Below are 22,296 nucleotides of genomic sequence, written 5' to 3'. Positions count from 1 at the left end.
CCAAAAGAGAAAGGTAGTTTTTTACTTTCCCATAAATAGATGTCACATAGAATACAATAGTGTGCGGAATAATATAGTTAAAATTTACATAAATGTTTCTTCATAGACAAGATTTGTAAATTGGAATATCTGGGAAGTGATTATTTAATTTATGGAATGACACACCTAACCGTGAACTGTTTTGCATAAAGGAAGACTGGTGAGAACACAACCACGACTTTTACAAAGATGACAGAAATGTTGGGCCAACAACCTTAATAATCTGCAAGTCTTGGTTTCAAGACAACATAGACGGTAGAAGCTTACCCTTCTAAAGAAGACACTGTGATCCTATTAGCTGAAAAAGCTGTAGTACTGCAACAATTGTATTAGTTACAGATCTCGAAATGTTATAATACTGCGTGTTCCTAGACGAATACTGCGTGTTCCTAGACGAGGCAACTGTGGGGTCTTTACTGCAGCTACACAGCCATTCAAACTCTCTGCATTCTGAAGTTCTGCAATCTGAGCAGACTTATCTAAGATCTTTATTGAGCTATTTGCCGAGACTCATTTATTTTTCCTTTTGCCAGAACGTATGCTTTACCTCCGAGACTCCACTGAATATTCTAAACTGCTCTTCATGAGAAGTGCTTTTTGAGTTTCTTATGCTTTATGCATACACCTCTCGATTTTGAACTCTTTATGGGTTTAAGATACTTTTCTCATCTTAATATTTAAAATAGGGAAGTGCTTTATATGGAACGTGCTTTGTGCCATACGTTCTGTATTGTATTAAATAAATACCTGATGCTTAAGAAATACTTACTAAAAGATTTGAATAAAACCCTTCAGACTCACATAAAATTCTCATCAACTCTTAAATGGATTATTTAAATGTGGTGAGAAATTGGATTGTTCATTTGCAGCTTCCGATTAATTCTTACCTGTGTCAAAGATCCAAAGCCTTTGGCCCAGTAACAGGGATTTTGTTTTTCAGGTATGCTGAAATACACGTCCTGAAGCGTAAACCACATATTTACAGAGCCCCTGCTCTCCTACATGTGCTACACTATATCATTACGCATTACCAGTACAGTTCTCCAGCACAGACCCCCCTAGTCATTGTTCAATCGAATCTTCATGTATTTTTGAGTTTCTATTTGGCAGCCTTGTCCCTTTAATGACCCTGGTGTTGAGTACTACAGCATATACAGGCAGTGTAAAATTCAGAAATACCGAGCATAGGGATGGAAATTATCCTGAAAATCTAGCCTGGGTCCCGTCCCTCTTTCTACTCCATCTCCATCACATTTTCTCATACAGCAAAGCTAAAAGGATTTATCAATTTCTTAATTACTGAAACTCGCCACACAACTTTCTTTATACTTGTTGGATTTGACCGCATGCAGAAAGTCACTTTTTCAGTTACTGCACACATTCCAAAATTTGAGTAAACACCAAACAGCCATTTTCCTTTCGATTGGAATTATTTTAATTACATTTTCAATGTGCAAGGAAAACAAGGTACTCTTCAACGGACTTTTCACAGCACTTCATGTGTTATAAATTAAACCAATAATTTAAATAGGCATTACGCCGGTTTGTTCCTTGTGCTCCAAAACACCCACTGCCACAAACAAGAACAAAAATATGTAAACCGAACACTAAAACGTACAGTGACATTATTATCAGGAAATGAACAATCATAACAAAAAAATGTTTTGACAATTTGTATGCCATATATAGGCTAGAATAACTAACATATTATACATTACTCACATTACAATTAAGGCTTCTGGGTTGCAGTAAAAAAAAAAAAAAACGAATAGGAAAACTACCCCAAAAATACCTTCTTCGTCTTGTAAATATTATAAAAATACTTTGTGTGCTTGTGTGTAAGGGTGGGGGATGTGGTTTACACATGCCCCTGTACAAGGGATTTGTTCAGTCAAAAATAAAGGATTTTGTGTAGTTGTGTTGAAAAAAAAAGATAATAAACACTGTATATACACTACAGAGGCCATGAGGATTTGTCCTTTTTGTGGAATTAAAAAAATTGGAGTGAAGAGGCTCACACGCAGCTCTTTTACTGGCTACATTTCTCTTGACAGACACTGTTTACACCGTGCGGGGTTATGGGAGGGTACCGGGTGGGGTAGCGGTGGGGGAGTTGTGGGGGGAATGTTGACAGAATATATCTGAACGCGATTATCTAATGAATGCGCTGCATCTCATTCCTTTTCGGGAGCGGTGCATTCATTCCTGTATTCTGTCTGTTTTTGAAAACCAATAAAATTTTGTTCTGAAAAAAAAAAAAATTGGAGTGTAATACCAAAACAAATTGCAAAAAAACTTGAATTGGCACTTTGGAAAAAAAAACACTGAATATCTGTATGGGGAACCAATAGAGTATCTCACAAAGAAATACACACAGTCACAAACAATTGAAGGAACAAGTCAAAGTAAAATTAACTACCACATGACCTTTCAGTGTTTTTTTCCACTTTTGGCAATTTTGTGGAGGTTGAAAATTATCTTTTCAAAAGCTCGATGCTACTGACTGTAGGCTACAGGGTACGAAATGGCTTAGCAAAACGTAGGGCTTCCAGTATACATATTTGAGTAATCTAAATGACTGTCTCAAATTTATTTTAAGAGAAGTTACACCACTTTAGAGTCAACACAATTTCAGAAAAAAAGCCCACCATTCAATAAGGTAGCATCCAGAGATCAGATGGAAGTTTTTTTTAAAGTAGATTTTTAGTGTTGGTGCCTTACAAAGCAAAACACATCAAAAGAACTGTTTGTTACATGATGACAACTGAGCTTAAAAATAATATTGGATTGGACATCTCTTTGTAGTATCTTAAAATGGCCACGCTTACTATGGTTTTAATTTAAAAAGGGACAGAAAATTAAACTTGCATTGCCATGTTTAGGCCTCAAAGTTGAATCAGTGAAATATTGGTGTAGCATAACTCCAGAAGGATCTTTCTTACACTGAAAATGAAAAGCCGGCATCAATACATGCAGAGACTCATGCAGCACTACGGTTTTCAAAAAAAATGGGTTCATTGTACTGGTGTATAATGAATTTAGTAAGTGGCCTAAGACTTGCAGAAATATATACTTGGCAAATGCTGCAAGGATAATAATCACAGATCCACCGTAAAAAGTACATTTTGAGAAAGGATAAAATTATATTTCTCCAACGTAATCAAAATATGTAGGAAAATATGTTCGGCCAGAGAATTATAAGTTGTAATTTTTTGCTTTTGAAAGCAGTTGTAATGAATTTAACAGATTCCCTGTTGGATTTTCATATACTAGTTTGACATTTTAAAGTAATGGTTTGGTTTTCCAGAGACTGATGTTTAGAATTAAAATATTTTAAAAGCCTGGGGATGGATAAACTGCCACAGCAGGACGTCCCAGAAAACCCCCCAAAAAGTAGTACAAGACTGTCTCTACAAGAAAAAGTTTAAACAAGCAGTTTCACACGACTTGTGGTGGTGGCAAGCATCCTTGTTTAGCGGCAAACTCATCATTACTAGTACATACTAACAGTTTACAGTACACCTGCATTGGAGCAGTTGAAGTGAAAAGAACATTTACTGGAGATTCCTTTGAACTGGAGGGAGAAGTATTTATGAATACCAGCACTCAGTGTAGCAAAGACCGACAATCCATGGTAGAAGGTGGCACGTATAGGATGGCAACCACTGAAGATAACCTGTCATCTGTAAACTAATTGTCATATATTTGGTGATATTCACTTTTAAAAAAGGAACACTAGCCAAATTCATCCAGAGTTATTCATAACAATAACTCTTGCATCTACTAAAGCAACTTACAAAGGTTCCAAGAAATTAGTCAAGGAGCAACAGGCAATATACATTTTATGTGGCCGATTGTTACAACCTAGGGCTTTGATTACAATCTTGATGTACTCCCTACTCTGGAAGTTCGTTCCCGATTGGTAGTAATATTTGGCAGATAAAAAATACAATAGCCGTTTAACAAAACCGCCGATATTAACTTATTACACCACAGTTTAACTTGCTGTAGGTGTGCAACTGTAAGGAAAAAACAGGCAGTATTCCTTAACACCTGGAAGACTATTTCTGGATGCTGGAGGTGCCAAAACAGTTATATATCAGGTTGAGGGGCCTGCAGCTAATGAATTGGTTACTCAACGATTGGTAGAGGTCGATGGCAGTGCATGGGTTTAGGTTTTTTTGTTATGTTGTGTGCAGGAAAGTACCACAGGTGCACCTCCACCCATTTTCACTGTGGTTATTCAGGTTGTCTAATACTTCCACATACCAAACAATGGTCGTGGAAGGGGGTTGTTGGGGCAAGTACAGAACACAATTGTTTGAGATTTGCAGTGTTAATGCAGTAATGTGCTCCTTTAAGCTTCCAGGAGATGATAGATTATCTTATGTGGAGGTAGGTGTTTTGGAGGCTCAAAAAAGCTAACAGGAGTGTGGATGTTGTTCAGGAGGATGAATGATGTAGGGCAGGATATAGAGCCCCTCAGTCTCTGGGGAAGGAGCAGTAGCTGTTCATCCGAGGAGGAAAAAGAGTTGCTGTTGAGCTCCAAGATAACACGGCAAAGAACTGCACCTAAACCATCATGGTCAAAGCTGTGCCCCAAAAAAATATGGCGCACAGTATCGTCTTCAAGCAAATTTAGGCAGTTGGACTCCAAACCTTCCTGTCACTGTAAAACACTGCCGCTGCAAACTTCAACCTATGCCAATGGAGCAAAAGGACAGAAAGCGATCGGACAAGTGTGTGGGAATGTGTTTATGGACTTCTGTGTGCGGGGGTGGGGTGAAGAATAGGACTCTATATAAATCTGTGGATTTTCAATTTTTAAACAGAGAACATTGTGCCTACGCAACAACCACAAACCTGATAAACGTTTAAAGATGTACCTAAACACATTTAAATAAAAGGAGATCTGCATAATCCCACCTTGAAACATAGGTCCTAGAAGGTCCAATACCAGAATGGAACCATCTCTATACACGTCATGCACCCAAGTCTGTAAAAAATAGGTTTCTAAAATATATCTTCAGATGGTATTTGAAAAATGAACTTTCATAAAAAACATTTAAAAAATAAATTAGATAAAAAAAGTTTCCAGCGATATTACAGGGTATTACTGTCCTCACAGAGTCATTTATATTAGGTTTTGTCCTCACAGAGTCATATTTTTCTATTGCTTTTGGTAAAGCTCGGAACTTTTCTCGTGCCATTATCAGCTATGTTGAATAAATTCATTAGGCTGTCCTTGCAGAGTCATTGGTATTCATGTTTTTGGTAAAGCTGGGATCATTTTTTTCCAACCATATTTCAGCCAACTGTTGAGTAGATCCATAAGTGGAAGCTTTGGACCCCAAGCACATTTTATACTGTTTTGGATCAAGATTGGGATCACAAAAAACAGGATGGTGAACATGGACCACACCTACTTCTTGACTCCTAAAAGTCTTTAAGCCAGCTTGCACAACCTTGTTGAAAAGATCCACATCCTCTAGCCCCCAGCCTTGGATAGAGACGTCAAATCCCCCTGCACGAACCAAATCTCCCTTATAAACACAGGTTATACCAAAACCATAGTTCCTCCACAATCCTGTTTTCTGGGTGAAAGCGTAATGATTATCACTAGGAACTTTTCCAGCATAAACAACTTTGGGATCATATTGACTGAAGATAATTGGGAAATAGATCTGTTCACCAAAAACCGCATTTGCTCTGCATCGCTGAAGGAACTCCGTTGAAAACACCAGGTCAACATCACAAAAGAAAAGCAAAGAGTCATTTTTAAACTGAGATGACCCAACTTCAAGTGCCAAAGCTCGTGAAAACTCCCCAGAAACTGGCAAAATCTGCATATCAGCCTTTGGATACTTAACACGATAATCTCTCATTAATTCGACTTGTTTAGTCTTATCAGGATTAGAGTCAGAGTTGAAAAGTAAAATTACTAACTTAACATTTTGATTTGGAATGAGGCAGGTCTTCTCAAAATTGGCCATGAACCGTGCAAACATGTCAAATCTTCCAGAGAGTGGAACCAGGATGTTCACCTTCCTCTCTTTTGGCTCTCTGTGCTCAACATTTGATGAAGTAAGCTGAAATGGTACAAACATCTTTAGAGAACTGGAAAGGAATGACAGGGAACCTGAATCTCGGTTAATTTTGCTGGCCAAATCTATGGCATCGATTTCTGTGTGCTCAAGAAACTGGATCTTGCTGAAGGTCTGCTGCAAGTAGGCATGTCTCCGAACAGGAACTGTCATTTTTTTTCCCTTGTGCTTTTTGTAGAGTAGTAGCAAGTCAAGAACATACTCTGCTCCATACATGGGGTTTACCCGACGATAGCCATACTGTATTTCCTTGAAATCAATAATGCGACCCCTAGTCTTAGCATTTGCATTGATCATTTCCATAACCTGCATTACAATATCATCAAGGGCTTCGTGCTGAGAGGAATCCATCCCTCTTCTTGGAGGTTGTCCATCAGCAGCAGAATAAAGGTATTTTCCAGTGAGAAACTCCCATTCAAGGACTTCCTCCCGCTGGTGTGGCTGAAATCTCATAAAAGATGGCGGAACCCCTAACTGAAGGTCATCCTTGTGCACTTCAGCATTACTATATCTGCTCATCAGTACTATTTCTCTGTGAAGTTGAATTGTACGATGGCGCAAGTCTGCAATTTTTTGACTTAGCATGTAGCTATGAAGCCTATATTGATATGGGGGGTTCTTATTTGGATGCAAAGTTATAGCTCGATGGATTTTGCTATTATGAAGGTCTCGGATGTAGCCCTTTTTGTTCTGTTCATAATTTTCATAAAACAGTTGCTGCATCTGTAGAGAAAATAATTAACAAGTTAAGAAACCATTCAAAACATGAGGAAATCTTCAAAAAACATTTACAATCGACTGAATTAAGTAACAAAAAATTTCGAATGGACAAACTGCAAAGACGTGCAACAGTTATCAAATTCTAGGGCATATTTGGTGAGAATTATTAATAAGCTGAGGGCTTTAAAAAGCACAATTTTTGGTGTAAAGAATAGTAGTCACTTGAATGGACTAAAATTAATCCTAACGAGTTCTGTGAGGTTTGAGGGAAGGAACGAGGTAGTCTTGGCATGTGAGGAAAGTGGGTGGGGACAGCCTCTGAACATTTAACTCACTGCATAGCAATGGAGCAACTGGATACTCTGCCATCAATGCTGGTACGTACTCTGGTGCTTCTTAAATATTTTATCATATCAACAAGTTCATAGCCAAACCACTAAACACACACTTATTAATTTATTAGCATAACTGGAATATAAAAATGAGCTCCGGTTGGCTATCATATTAAAACGGCAACATATGGAATAATATGTATTTAAAAAGCATGTGCACAATAACTATGTCACATCAGTAGAAGGTAAAGACAGGTTCTAGATATGAATAAAATGTTTTGATTAGTTGTTTTAACTGCTAGATAATTTGTCTGTATTTAATTTATTTAGCAGTTTTGTGTTAATCATTTTCTGGGTTCAGTTCCTTATGAAACCCTTATGAAATTATGCTAACACTTGTGCCTTGGGAATGAGGTCTAATACTTGGTGTAACAAAATAACTATCGAGTAATTGTCCTTGAAAGGGTGTCAATTACAAATTTGTTTTGTATGCACATGAAAGAATACTTATAGTAGCTTCCTCGCAATATCAGGATGACAGTTTTTTTAATGCTAGAATCGGATACACTGCTCTGAGGAGAAGGACTTTTGTATATGTTTGGTCTTAGTTTTTTTGCATAAATTCAAAGTATTTTAAAGTTTTGTCTGTCGTGAGATTTCGATTAATATATTGGAGTGAGGTGCTTTACAACAAATTAGAACATTGGAACGTTGGAAGCTCCATTGAAAACAATGGAGTAGCTCTGGGCTTATAATGGCTGGTATAAGCCCGGAGCTCCAGCATTCCAATGCTTCTTTGTAGCTGTGAACAAAGCCTTCAGGGAGCCTGAGGGGATTTCAATCCCCTCGCGCTCCCTGAAACCTTTGTTTAGTTTGTTAGAACATTCTGCCTTATAGTGGCAGAATGTTCTAATAGCCCTTCATAACAGGGCTAAACCGGCTACTAAAATCCCGCTGCCTTGTTAAAGGCCCTCGCCGAACACTGCAGTAGGCCTTTAATAGCCGGCATAGCCCGCTATGGCGGGCTATAAGGCTAGATTAGAACATTGGAATGTTGGGAGCTCCATTCAGACCCTCCAGGATATCGCGATTTCGCGATTTGCCGCGAAATCGGCACTTTTTAAAAAATGCCGCGATTTTTACAAAAATGCCCGCGAAATCGGCATTTTTGTAGAAATCGCGGCATTTTTCGCTATATCCTGGGGGGTCTGCTTTATCCAAAGACATGCACCGGTTGCCCCACACCTGTAGATGATCTACAGACACTGGGGTCAGAGGGTTAAAGCAGCTCGGCTGCAGCTGGCAGTGTGAAGGTCTAGGCTCTTCGTCATTCAGAGCTGCCCGGGACTGCGCTCGTTCGCACCTCTTCCTGGCCCACAAGAATGACAATGGGAGCCCTCACCTTGCACATCAACAGGAGGGGAGGGGGGGATGGGTTGTTGTCACAGAGGATGGAGCAGGAATCGGACAGAGCAGTTCTCCTTCGAGTGTAATGTGAAAGGGTTTGCAGTGACAGGAATAGGAACTTAGAGTCTTAGGCCTGTGAGAAGGCTCATTTACTGACCTGGCAAATTGGTTTTAAAACACAGTCAGCAAGTCAATTTGGGAAAGAAACGGAGAACAATTTAAATTGAAAACAAAAGACACGCTACCTTAAATCTGTTAATATATATTTTTTTAACTCGAATCTTGCATTGCTGAGAGATTATCTGCAGCATGCACACCCGGAACTGTCTATGTGCTTGCACTTCTACTCTAATGTGAATTGTATTAGCAAAATGTCTGACCTTGCTTTAAAGATGTTGCACTAAGTGCTCCATCCATGTACGATTTTTAGCATTGGATCGTAGCAAGCTTCTCCTTAAAGCTGAAGTTTAGTGCAAAAACGCTGGGCTCTCTATGAGCATACTATGAAATCATGGTTTTATTCTATAGATTAAAGAATTAGCAGAGTATCAATTTTCCGATTTAAAAAAAGGACTACAGGCCATAGAAGGCAAACAAGCAATAGCACCTTTCAGTACTCCAGGATATGGGGTGAATGGATGAATGAAAGATTGAATAAATGGATAATGAGAGAGGATGGATGGATTGATGAGAGGGGAAGGATGGAGAGAAAATTTAAATAGCTGGATGTATGGGTGGAAGGGTAGCTGGATGATGGATGAGGGGAAAGATGGATGAGGGGAAGAATGGATGAGGGGAAGAATGGATGAAGGGAAGGATGGATGAAGGGAAGGATGGATGAAGGGAAGGATGGATGAAGGGAAGGATGGATGAAGGGAAGGATGGATGAAGGGAAGGATGGATGAAGGGAAGGATGGATGAAGGGAAGGGTGGATGAAGGGAAGGATGGATGAAGGGAAGGATGGATGAAGGGAAGGATGGATGAAGGGAAGGATGGATGAAGGGAAGGATGGATGAAGGGAAGGAGGGATGGATGGATAGAGGGGATGGATGGATGGATGGGTGGGTGAAAGGATGGATGGATGGATGATGAGGGGAAGGATGGATGATGAGGGAGGGGATGGATGGATGATGAGGGGATGGATGGATGGATGTTTGATGAGGGGGTGGGTGAAAGGATGGATGATGAGGGGAAGGGTGGATGGATGGATGGATGGATGGATGATGAGGGAATGGATGGATGAGGGGGTGGGTGAAAGGATGGATGGATGATGAGGGGAAGGATGGATGGATGATGAGGGGAAGGATGGATGGATGGAGAGTGGGTGGGTAGATGGATGGATGGATGGATGATGAGGGCAAAGGATGGATGGATGATGAGGGCAAAGGATGGATGGATGATGAGGGCAAAGGATGGATGGATGATGAGGGCAAAGGATGGATGGGTGATGATGAGGGAAAAGGATGGATGATGAGGGGAAGGACGGATGGATGGATGGATGATGGGTGGGTGAAAGGATGGATGGAAGGATGGCTAAGTGAAAGGGTCGATGGAGAGAGAAAGGGAGGATGGATGGATGAGTAAAATAGTGGATGGGTGGAAGGATTAGTAAGTGAAAGGATGGCTGGATTGGTGAAAGGGTAAATGGCTGAATGGATGAGTGAATGGATGGATGGGATGAAGAGTGGATGGATAAGTGTACAGATGGATAGGGTGAAAGGGTGGATGGATAATGGAGACGAGTGAAAGGATGGATGAGGGGATTGATGAAGGGATGGATGAGTGAAATGATAGATGGAAGGATACATGATGGATAGGTTTGCAAACGGTTGAATATGTTTGGAAATGGCTGGGCTTACTTATATACTATTGCGCGACCTCTGATGTGTCAGTAAAACGTACCTATTGTCCTGAAGTTTTGTCCTGAATTTTGAGCTCCTGTCCTGAATTGGTGTCCTGAATTTTGACCCTTTGTCCTGAATTTTTACACTCACCGTCCTGAATTTGCACCAATGCCAGTTGGTCACCCTATTCGCTGGCTTGGAGACGGAGCGCCGTGCAGAGATGTTTGTCCCTCAAGATAAACAGACAGAACCACTCAGCCGAGAGAGCTGAGGCGCACACGGGACGGGGTATCTGCAGAGGCGCGCTGGACAAGGGATGAAGTCTGAGGGTTGAGCTCACCTATTGCAGACCATTTCCCCCTGGGAGTGAGCCATGGGAAAAATCCTAGAGGCGAGAAATTTAACACGGGCGTCAAGTGGCCCCATGTCATGGGTGTCAACTTCAACCAGTCCCCGCTTTTAAAGCGGAGACGATTTGCAGGCTGACATTTTGCAACGAAACTACAAGTACCAACATGCAGTTCGCTACTGTGTAGCAAGTGACCACTTGGCGGTTTTGACTGCTCTTTCTCTAGTGGTTAGGTCTGTCGAACGGGCATCCGGTGGGATATCAGGTTGTGTTCAAAATACACTGTACTATTTAACGTGCTTACTAATAAAAGGGGCGATAGGTATAGCCATCATTAGTGCAGCAGGTACAGTGGCACCAAGCTCAAAAAAGCAGCGCAAGGGGCTTGTAAATCTGCCCCAAAGTGTCTACATTGTAAAGAAACCAAATATACATAGCTTCATGTTGTTAAATAACTAAAAAAACTAAGATATCTGTGTTTGTTGTAGGAAAAATGGCCACATAAAATGCCGCAAAATTGCCACTAAATTTCTATATTTGTGCCGCTAAATTTCCATTTTTGTGCCGCTAAATTTGCTATTCCATGCCGCTATATCCTGGGGGGTCTGTCCATTGAAAACAATGGAGTAGGTCCAGGCATATAATGAATGGTATAAACCCGGAGCTCCAACATTCCAATGTTTCTTTGTTCACAGCTGTGGCTGTGAACAAAGGCTTCAGGGAGCCTGAGGGGATTTCTATCCCCTCGCACTCCCTGAAGCCTTTATTTTATTTGTTAGAACATTCTGCCCTCTAGTGGCAGGATGTTCTAATAGCCTTATAGCCCTTCGTAGCTGGGCTATATCGGCTATTCAAGTCCCTCTCCCTTGTAAATGGCTTAACGCTGGAGCAGGCCTTTAATAGCCGGTATAGCCTGTATAGCCTGCTACAGCGGGCTACAAGGCTATATTACTTGGATTTAGTTTTGAAAGACAAAATGCTTATTCAAAATAGATAAATTTGAATCAAAGTTTTGAAGTAAAAAAAAAAAAAACGGGACCCAGACTTTTTGGTGTCCATTAGCTTACGGTTCATCAATGTCCAGAAAATGGAACCTACACATTCACAGAGTACCTCGATCCTCATTGACCACAGAGACAGATTGAGCACTTTGTTTTAATCAATAACCTAACTACGCCCGCCTGTAGTCCAGGAGTGCCTGGCCGTTCTATTATGCAAAATAAATATTACTGAAGCACAAAGAAGAGGATAAAAAGGATCAGAGTTATTCAGAGGACTCCCAGAAGAACCAAGCACAGGCGAACATTACTCAAAGGGTTCTAAGCAAATACTCTAAAGCTGCTAGTTAAGGGTAATGAATAAGAACTCAGCGAGTCCTGTACAGCTTCTCAGATAATTGGTCTTGTGCTCATCCAGCTAACTCACCTCTACAATATGGCATTTCTTTAGCCATAGAGGAAGTAGGTGGCCCCCATTTACATCTCAAGGGCTGCCATATGATCAGTATAGTTCCATCTGAGGGCAGCAAAGCAGGATGAGGTATATGAAAATGCTTTCAACTAGTTTCTAATGCCCAGCCTAGAGGGTCTCCCTCCCATACGCATCCCAAACGTTCACTAGCGTAATGTTCGCATACTGAAATAATCATCCATCAAAACTCTCATAATGCCACAGTTAGCCACCCTGAGTGAAATCAAGTAGGAGTTTGGTAACAAGCAATGACAAAACTTGCTATTAGGTGGATGCCTGTAGTCAATTATCTCTCCCTCCATCAAACAAGAGGTGAAAATTCAGTGACCAAAATGCAGAACTAGAAAAGGAGTCTTCTAATTATGTTAAAGGCCTAGCATACACTTCAACACTCCTGGGTTTTATGGGGAGTTTTAGGATCACATTTCCTAGACCTTGTTTTCTGTTTAAATCACAACCGCAATAACCTGCGCTTGTTATGACAATGGCCTGTTGACAGTAACAAATCACTATACTGAGAGCACATCTTTGACGAAAGCACTCCAGGAGGGCGCAAGGGGGAGAGGATTCTTAAATCATTCAAAAAGAGATCAACAGAAAAAGTAAAGATAAATAGGCAGGAGTCTGGAAGATGGAGAGGATGTGCAGCCATGTAGTCTTATACTAGCACTTAGTGAAGTCTTTCCTGACAGGACCCATAAAAGCTACATGTTTGATGAATCCTAATCTGTTTGGCCAATGTTAAAGCTGAGCAATAGTTGGAAGGGATGGGAAAATGGTCCCATTTCCTAATATAGGGGACATGGAGGGAGCTCAGAGAACTTGGATGTTAGCAGAACCGGATATGAAAACCAAATCTGCATTGATTAGAAAGGGGATGTGATGATTCTCTGAAAGTGATAGACATCCAATTAATGAAAGGAGTGGGTGGTAATACACACACATAATATTACAAACATGTCTAGATGCAGTCTAATGAATAATGTCTCACTCCAAATTGGAAGGCAAATTATGGGCACAGGGGAAAAGTTTTAGTCGCAAACCATGATAGTTTGTTTCCTCCTTAGAGAGGAAGAGAGGAGTTGTTCTCAAGTAATTAAAGAGCATGGCTATTACGGGTACTGTCTGAATGTGGACTGTTTTCCATTAAGCAAAAGACAGACTTGGGAAAAATTTCTTCCATTACATAGTTACTGAATATCATCTATTAGGTGGATGCAAACTCAAAGTGCTCCGATTCGGACAGTGAATTCCACTGCCCCAAAGAGCTGTCCATTTTGACTGTTCTCTGTGTGACAGGTTGCTGAAAGGATTGATGTTAGAGAGAATCACATTTCAGATAATAACACCCAAGAAAGGATTATTTTCTTTAGCTGGCTATCTCATGGTTGACCTGGTTATAGAGTCAGGTTGGGTTAAAATAATCAAATTTGTATACATTATAGGGGAACCATACTAGGTTATTAAGTCTAAAAGTCTAGTGTAGCATCAAAATCACAAGTGGCAACCGTTCTTAAGCTGGAAAGGCCAGAATGATCTTTGTCTCTGGCAAAATTGTGTCTTAGGAGAAGAGAAGGAGAAGTGGAGAACGTTACTAAAATTAATCTTAAAAGTTCACACTATTGGTCCCTCATGAACACAGCATCTAAAAAAGCAATGCATAGCATCTTGAAACCTGTTTTGGGGGCTTTCTTTCTGGCAGGAGGGTGAAAGCAACAACGCGGGGGCAGGGACAGGACAGAACCCCATGGGGGCAGGGAGTAAAGGGGGTCCAATAAAAAGGATAAAAAGGTACACCTGATAACACCTAGTAGTGAGAGGACACCGGGCTGGGGAATCGGTGCTTGGCCATATTCCAGGCTAGGGGTAGGAAGTAAAGCGAACATTCGCTAAACAAAGAGAAGCAAGTAAATGAGATTTATGATGAAGCCAATCATGAGTAAGCAATAGGTGGGCTCTAAGCCACCTGTAAGTCAACAAAATTACTTACGCGACAGAGCATGCATGGTCTCAAGCTAGACCCAACGTATAGGAGCTGGCTGGGTGAGTGGAGAGGGTAAGCTGTCAAAGAGACAAAGGTTCCCTACAAACATACTAAAGGGCATAAAACCATCAACAGTAGCCCCAAAACATTTAGGGGTGCTAGGGTGAATGCACAAAAGTGTTTAAGGAAGGGGCGGGATGTGTTCTTCTTGAGATGAAACACCTTTACCATGTAGGGAAGTATTTGTACCTTTAAGATAAAGTACTTCACTGTGCAGGTATTTATTTAAAAAAACATACTTTATGGGATTTTTGTCTTCCAAAAAAATGATTTTAGGATTTACGGATGGCTAAAGGAAGGTGAGTGCCACAGGAGGAGTAAAGAGAAAGGGGGTGAGATGAGGGTGATTTCAGAGGTGAGTGAAGATGACTCATCACAAAACGCAACCTGGGGGTCTAGAAGGGGAGCTAATTAGTGATCCCTAAATCCACTAAACTCCTATAAAAGTATTTTATTATCGAAGAAAAGCGGTATTGCCCTAAATAGATATAGAAATTTTGGAAGGATAATCATTTTTACTATATTAGATCTTCCCACTATTGAGAGGTGTAAATTATCCCATCTATCTAGGTCTTTCTCCACTTTCTTAATTAAAGGGGAAATATTCCTTTCCACCAAGTTATCCAAGTCTGCCATTATTATAACCCCTAAATATGTACCTTCTTGTGTTACTCGGTTATCTGAGCATGGGGTATGCAAGTTTTTAATTATCTGTGTTTTTGTTGTATTTAATTTGTATCCCGAGATTCTTCCAAATTTCATCGCCTCAAGCTCGAGGTGTTCTATAGCTTCAGATGGGTTTGGAGAGATAACAGCGATGTCGTCTGCGTAGGCTAAGATTTTACATTGCCCGATAAGCGTTGTAACTGGTGTTATCATCACTGATGCCTCTATTTTACGTATAAGCGGGTCCATATATATAGCGAACAATAAGGGTGAGCAAGGACACCCTTGTCTGGTACCTCTTTTTATGTTGAATTGTCCTGTGTTTCCACTGTTCACTCGTAGTGTCGCTGCTGGTTCTAAGTAAAGAGTTTGTAAAGCTTTGATAAAACCTTGTTTAATTCCTGTTCTAGCTAGAGCATACCAAAGGTAGCTCCAGGAGACCCGATCGAATGCCTTCTCTGCGTCGAGTAATATCACTGCGATCGGGTCCCCTGTAGCCTCCGAGACGTCAAATAAAGTTATTGCCTTCCGTATATGGTGGGTGGTTCCTCTCCCTGGTATAAAACCGTGTTGGCAGCTGCTAACGATTTTATCTATAATTCTTGCCAGCCTTGATGCTAAGGCTTTAGAGAAGACTTTTGCGTCTGCATTAAGTAGGGTTATAGGCCTGTACGAGCCTGGTTCCTCCGGTTTTTTACCCTTTTTTAATATTACAACCACCTCTGCACCCCCCCATGATTTAGGCGATGTTATGCCCAGCTGTGCACCTTGCATTACCTTCACCATTTCTTCTCTCAAACAATCCCAAAATACTTTATAAAATTCAGTGGGTATTTGATCAGGCCCTGCTGCTTTACCAGAAGGTAGGTTCCATATTGCCTGCTTTATTTCTTCTAACTGCAGCTCTTCTTCCAACCCATCTGCTTCCTCTTCCTCTATTGGATCTACAGGGATATCCTCGAGATACTCCCTCATTTCTTCCTTATCTTTTAGCGGGTCACGACCCTGTGACTCGTCATCATATAACTTCTCATAAAATATCCTAAAAACTTCTCTTATTTTAATCGAGTCTGTGTGTATCATACCCGCGGTGTCCCTAATTTCCCTCACTATGCCTACAGATTCTTGTTGTCTTGCTCTAGTAGCCAGTATCCTACCCACTGACTCACTCAGCTCATAACACTTCTCCCTTTTAGTGTTGTAGATTTTCGCCGCTTTGCTGGCAATTTCACCCTCTGCCTCCCCTTTGGCTTTTACTAGCTCTACCCATGCTTTTTCTATATTCCGCCCCGACACCACACACTTTTCTAGATTTTCTTCTGCCATCAAGACATTCGAAGCTAATTCTAGATTCCTTAACTGAACTTGTTTCCTTTTATAAGAACTATAGCTCATTGTTTCACCTCGTATTCCAGCTTTAAAAAGTGTCCCAAACAACTCCCATTTCTGCTGTATCTTTATTAAACGAAAAAAAGTCAGTAATCCATTTATTCATGTATTCTATATAGTTCTCATCTTTCAGTAGCTCTCTTTCAAAAGTCCAGTTCGTGTATTGTTAGTGTATTGTCTAGTACTTATTTTCGTTGTTATAGTAAGTACTAGAGGGTTATGGTCGCTTAGGACCCGTGGCAGCCTTTCAATCTTCGAGTCAGAGATACTAGTACTTGAAATAAAAAAATAATCTAATCTTGCACATGTTTGGTGCGGTGCCGAGTAATATGTATACCCTTTATTATCCAATATCTGTTTCCCCCATACGTCTGAAAGAGCATTGTTTAACACCAGACTGTGTAATGCCTGAAATACTTTTTTTTTCCTACCGCTATACTTTCCAAAAGAACCCAGTCCTAATCCGTCTGCACCATTAATATTGAGATCACCTCCCAATATAATATTTGGTGCCCAGGTTGCTAATTATAATTTACACCTCTCAATAGTGGGAAGATCTAATATAGTAAAAATGATTATCCTTCCAAAATTTCTATATCTATTTAGGGCAATACCGCTTTTCTTCGATAATAAAATATTTAAAAAATTGGAGAGTATGCTAAATAGATTTCTTTGGGCAAAAGGGAAAACGAGAAGGGCTCTTAGATACATGACACTGCCAAGAGAAAGGGGAGGCTGGGGAGTCCCAGATTTAAAATCTTATTACTGGGCGGCGGCTTTACAGAACATGGTTGGCTTAATGGGAGGTGAACAGGGCAGTGGAGGAGAGGAGTGGAGTAAATATGGATCACTAGCAATCTATGGCCTAACTTTGGGAACGGAAGCGAAGGATGTCCTCCTGAAATTCACAGAGGCTAGCTATTACAAGAGGACAAAGTTTAAGATAATAATAGCAGCATTCGAAATTTGGAAAAGTTTTGCTAAAAAAATTGGCTTAGGAAAATTTAACTCTTATACGAGATTATTATATAATCCAACCCTCCCACAAGATATTTTCTCGGGACCTATAATGGTAGAGTGGGAAAACAGGGGAATCAGAACCATTGGAGATATTAGGGGGGAACAGTGTTTTCTACAATTCAAAGATCTGCAAGACAGATATAACCTAGAAGCTAGGCAATTTTTCAAATTTCTCCAGATTAGGAGTTTCCTCCTGGCAAAGAAAGGTGGTGTTCTGGGATTTAGGCGTAATGCTATAATGGAAATTATTCAAAAGGGGGAGGATTGTACAATTAAAAGATTGTATGCTGAATTGATGAAAGTAAAACAAGATGATCATCAAAAGTGGAGTGAAAAATGGAAGGATAATCTTACAATCAGTTCTGAAAGTTTTGGTATCTCTTTAGAAATGGGGAACTCATTACTATGTGCAGCATCATTACAGGCTCAACACTATAAAACACTTTACCACCTGTATTATACACCGGCTAAAATAGCTCAATGGGGAGGGCTAGTGGGTATTATATGCTATAGGTGCGGAAGCACGGATGCTGATCTGGAACATGTATTTGCTTTATGCCCCCGTTTAGATTTATTTAAAAAGGAAATTGAATGTTTTATAAATAAAATTTTAGAAAGCGAAATTGTTCTAACCCCAGGAACCATTTTATTAGGAGTAAACGTTGAGGATATACGTTCTTTTTGCGGGAGGGAATTTTTGTTTGTCGCTATGTCTATCATGAGATTATGTATAGCCTCTGCATGGATAGATCCTGTACCACCTACCTTCCATAAATGGTTGGCTAAGTTACTAATAACGTACAAAATGGAGAAAGTGATATATGCAAGGAAGGGAAAAAAGGGCAGGAAGCTGGGGGATATAATATGGGATCCTATAACTCGATGGAAGGAGGAATAATAGCGAGAAATGCTGGATTGCCTGCAGATAAGAAATACCAATGTGGTGCAATTATAATATTGATGTTGTACAATATGAAAATATAGGTCGCATCTATTTATGGTATTTTTTGTGACTTAATCTGTGCTCTAATTTATTTCTGGAAATATCACCCTCGCCTGCTGTTGATTCAGTGATTGTTTCTTATTTTGATCTATGATCTATAGGTATACATTTCTTCTCCTTTAATCTTTGGTTTGTATTAATGATGCCGTGCTTTGTATATAAATGCAAAATACTTCAATAAAAATATTTAAAAAAATAAAAAATAAACTCCTATAAAAGTGAGCAAGTGTGTAAGGTACTAGAACAAACTTAATACCTAAAATAGAAATGGAAATGCAACCTCACAGTCCTATGATCCACTGCGATTGTTTGAACAGACCCATACGGAGCAAAATAGGATTTCCATCAACATAGTGTGTAGATCAAATATTTATCATCATGGCCTATTGATATGCAGCTATTTGGTTAAACTACTTGCTTGGTTTTAATGAGGGAGAGAACAATGTTGATTAAAGTTTGTTCTTATGGTTTCTCTATCCTTTTTTAATCTACACCACTTTTTCCTTTTTTGCACTGCACTATTTCCCATCTAGATCATAGCTCTATGGTCGTCACAGTGATTGAGGGCTTGACCCGGACGAGTCTGAGGCATGGCATGGTCTTACTGATCAAGAGACACGCCAACCAAATTAAGGATGACCAAATGATAAATATTTGATCTACACACTATGTTGATGGAAATCCTATTTTGCTCCGTATGGGTCTGTTCAAACAATCGCAGTGGATCATAGGACTGTGAGGTTGCATTTCTATTTTAGGTATTAAGTTTGTTCTAGTACCTTACACACTTGCTCACTTTTATAGGAGTTTAGTGGATTTAGGGATCACTAATTAGCTCCCTTCTAGACCCCCAGGTTGCGTTTTGTGAGGAGTTAGATTGTTTGGGGATCTCATCCTGGTTTGGTCTTTAAATAATTCTCTGGGCCCCTTGTTTTCACCATATGTTATTTAGTGAGTGAAGATGAAACAATCCTTCTGAAACCACTGCATGTTTGATGATGACTAAAACAGTCTCCAAGTTCTAAAAGAGGTAACCAAAAAAATAAGTAAATGTGACACGGTGCAAACTTTATTTCAGAAACACATATTGTGCGGCACCAGTTTTAAAGGTAGGGAGTAGGTTTACGGCTTCATCATCAATAAGTGACAAGGGGCCGAAATGTAGGTTTCTGAAATTGGTAACGTGCCACAAAGTTTCACTATTGCTAGTTCTTTGCATTCAGCTCTTGGAAATACTGGGACGCAGGCAAAAAAGTGCCACAAATCAACTGCAAGCAGCACGCAAGAACACCATTCAAGAAATCAATCAGTACTTGGTCTAGGCTTCAGGAAAGAAAATAAACACACAGAGACAGTGAAGCAAACACACGCCGACATGTGATCACAAATGAAAAGGAAGAAAATAAGACTGACATTGAAGCCCAACAATGGTAAGTAGCAGGAGGACTAAAAGCTAGGTTTTAGAATGCATTTTTTTTTTTTTTTTTTTTAGAACTAGTTTGTCGCAAGTGACAGTGCACGCACTGGTCTAAGGAGAGACCTAAAAAAGCAGCTGCAGAATTTAAAGGAAAATCGGTCAGTCCTAAGATTGCTTTAGGAATCTTTGGTTGAAGATGTCCGCTTCCCTTTGACAATCTGCCTTAGACCTTATGTTGTATGCCAAAATATTGTGACAATGTCCTGAGTCAGTGTGACTTGCTGTGGAGTACAAATCCTGGATTAATTTAGAACTGCCGATTGGCAGCTAGCTACAAAATCATTCATCAAGGATATAAAAGTCTACCGCTGCTCCTGGAGGAAGAAAGTCCACAAACGTCCCTAGATCTTTCCAATTCGGTCAATTATAGCTAGACTTTCCTGTATTCAGTTTCTATTTTTGGTAATTCTGGTGGGGTTTTTTCAGTGTTTTCAATATCTTAAAAAACAGTTACCAGTGGTTACACATTTTCGCGCCATTAAAAAGAGAAAAAGTGTTTTTCCCGGTGTTTATGGAATGTTTTGCTTTTATTATTGCTTGCTTTCTGCACTGAAAGAACATGGTATATAGACAGTGTACTTATAGTGGTATAAATAGATTTTTGCAAATTATTCTTATTGTAGTACATCATACAATACTTCTTCAGCGAGTCTTTGGGTCATGTGCGCTCGCTCTTTCCTTCCCATGTAAACTTCTGTGAAAAGGCCCTCTCCGCATTCTTAGCCCATTGGGCTGAGAACCATCAGCTAAGGGACACAGTTGGGATGACTTTCTTTGATGCCACATAAAGCACAAAATGATATATATTTGCGTTTTAGTTATTCTGCATTAGAAACCAGTGCACCAGAATGGACTAAAAAGTCAATAGCATCCCTCATTAACTCTTAAGCTTGTAAAGATGCTTTCAGCATACCATCTAACAAGTGGCAAGGATCTGCTACAGGGAATCACTTCAGCTCGGGTATCAATTTTGACAGGTCATCACACAACTTTTATATACACGTAGCTGAATCACTGCAAATACAAACAATATCACTCCGATCTTTGTTGAACTTGGAAAGAAACTTTTCTGCAGAGCATTACAAGTGACACTGCGTTCCATGTTTTCCAAAAGTCTGGTGTCATATTTTCACCACTATCCCAGATGCTTGGTGATATATATACTTGTCACCATACCTTGCATTGAATGTTTAAAGCCTGAGGTGTTGGCAATTCACCTACTATCAATACTGACCCACTAGAAACTATGGTCTGATGTATTGGTTTTTTACCCATTCTCTGTGGGTAAATGTGATGACACATATTAGGAAAGATTTGTATGAAGCCAGTCACTTTACCTATCGGTGAAAGAATCAAATTCAGCCAAAATATCAAATATGAGTTTGATATTTCCTGATTCTCTATAGTTTATAAAATAATTAAACTAGACCTAAAACATGAAACTAAACCCTGCATCTTTAGACCAAAGGCCACAAAACTGAGAAAGTAAAAGGAAGAAAAAAATATATTTTAGTGGCATCCCTATAGAACAAAACTCAAGCAGAATAATGTTAGTCAGTCTTTCTTACTGCTACTTGTATAACAAAGTTACATTGTATTGACCCCTTCAGGAAGAAAAAAATGACTTTCACTCTTTTTCCTTTCTTTGAATGGCATTTAGTTTGTGGTTGTCCAGGTGTTTTTTCAGTGTTTATATGTTTTCACCGGTGAGGGCTATTTTTCTTTCAGTGGTGTTTTATCAGTTATTATAGGTTTAAACCTAAAACTCCACAGCCTAATTATAGCATAGCATGTTCCTGGAAGAGCACAACTACCTCTGAGATAGAGATGCATTCCGACTCATCAAACAACAATTCCATGTTCATCCAATATGGAGTATATATAGACCTACTGCGATTAAAGCAGATTTCACATTACACAAGTGCTTGTTTTGGAGAGCGATATTACGCCCTGTAAACGAAAACGGACGTTTTGTACATGCTGAAGTGGGCTGCTCCAAACTGGTGTGGACGACTGATGGGGGCAGCCTAGAAAGTAGGCCTTGAAGGAGAAATATGTTCAGGTCTTGCACAGGGTTTTTTCAATGATCACACAACTGCTTTTTATGCAGTCTTGATCACCTTGTGACTCCGTGTCTCTATCTATTTTGAGTTGGCACTTTCCTTCTTAGATAGGTTGCTCAACTAGCTGAGAGGATGACTGTGTAGTTTAGCTAACTTCAATTTATGTATTGTCTAATGCGTATAATATGCTAATTGGGTGCTTTTAAAATTAGAGCATATGCCAGGCTGAAGTATATTGGAGAACTCCCAAACATCAGCCTGGTGTAGCTATGTGCTCATCATTGTTCCAGTGGCGTTTTTTTTTTAAACTCTTGAACAGATATGGACGACTCCACGACTCAGGTGTTAAACTGATGTGAAACACCCGA

General features: G+C 39.9%; 1 protein-coding gene across 1 annotated transcript in view; it reads right to left on the bottom strand.

The window, feature by feature from the left end:
• Positions 1 to 1,450: 1,450 nt before the first annotated feature.
• Positions 1,451 to 22,296, bottom strand: part of CHSY1 (chondroitin sulfate synthase 1) — a 72,212-nt gene continuing 51,366 nt past the window's right edge. The window contains exon 3 of the mRNA XM_078683101.1: positions 1,451 to 6,866. Within this exon, the coding sequence (XP_078539227.1) occupies positions 5,274 to 6,866 (1,593 nt within the window). The 3' untranslated portion in view covers positions 1,451 to 5,273. The remainder of the gene's footprint in view (positions 6,867 to 22,296) is intronic.

Source organism: Lissotriton helveticus, chromosome 3_1 (genome assembly GCF_964261635.1).
Source record: "Lissotriton helveticus chromosome 3_1, aLisHel1.1, whole genome shotgun sequence".
In the NCBI taxonomy this organism is placed as follows: domain Eukaryota; kingdom Metazoa; phylum Chordata; class Amphibia; order Caudata; family Salamandridae; genus Lissotriton; species Lissotriton helveticus.
This window is presented reverse-complemented; position numbering and strand designations above follow the sequence as displayed.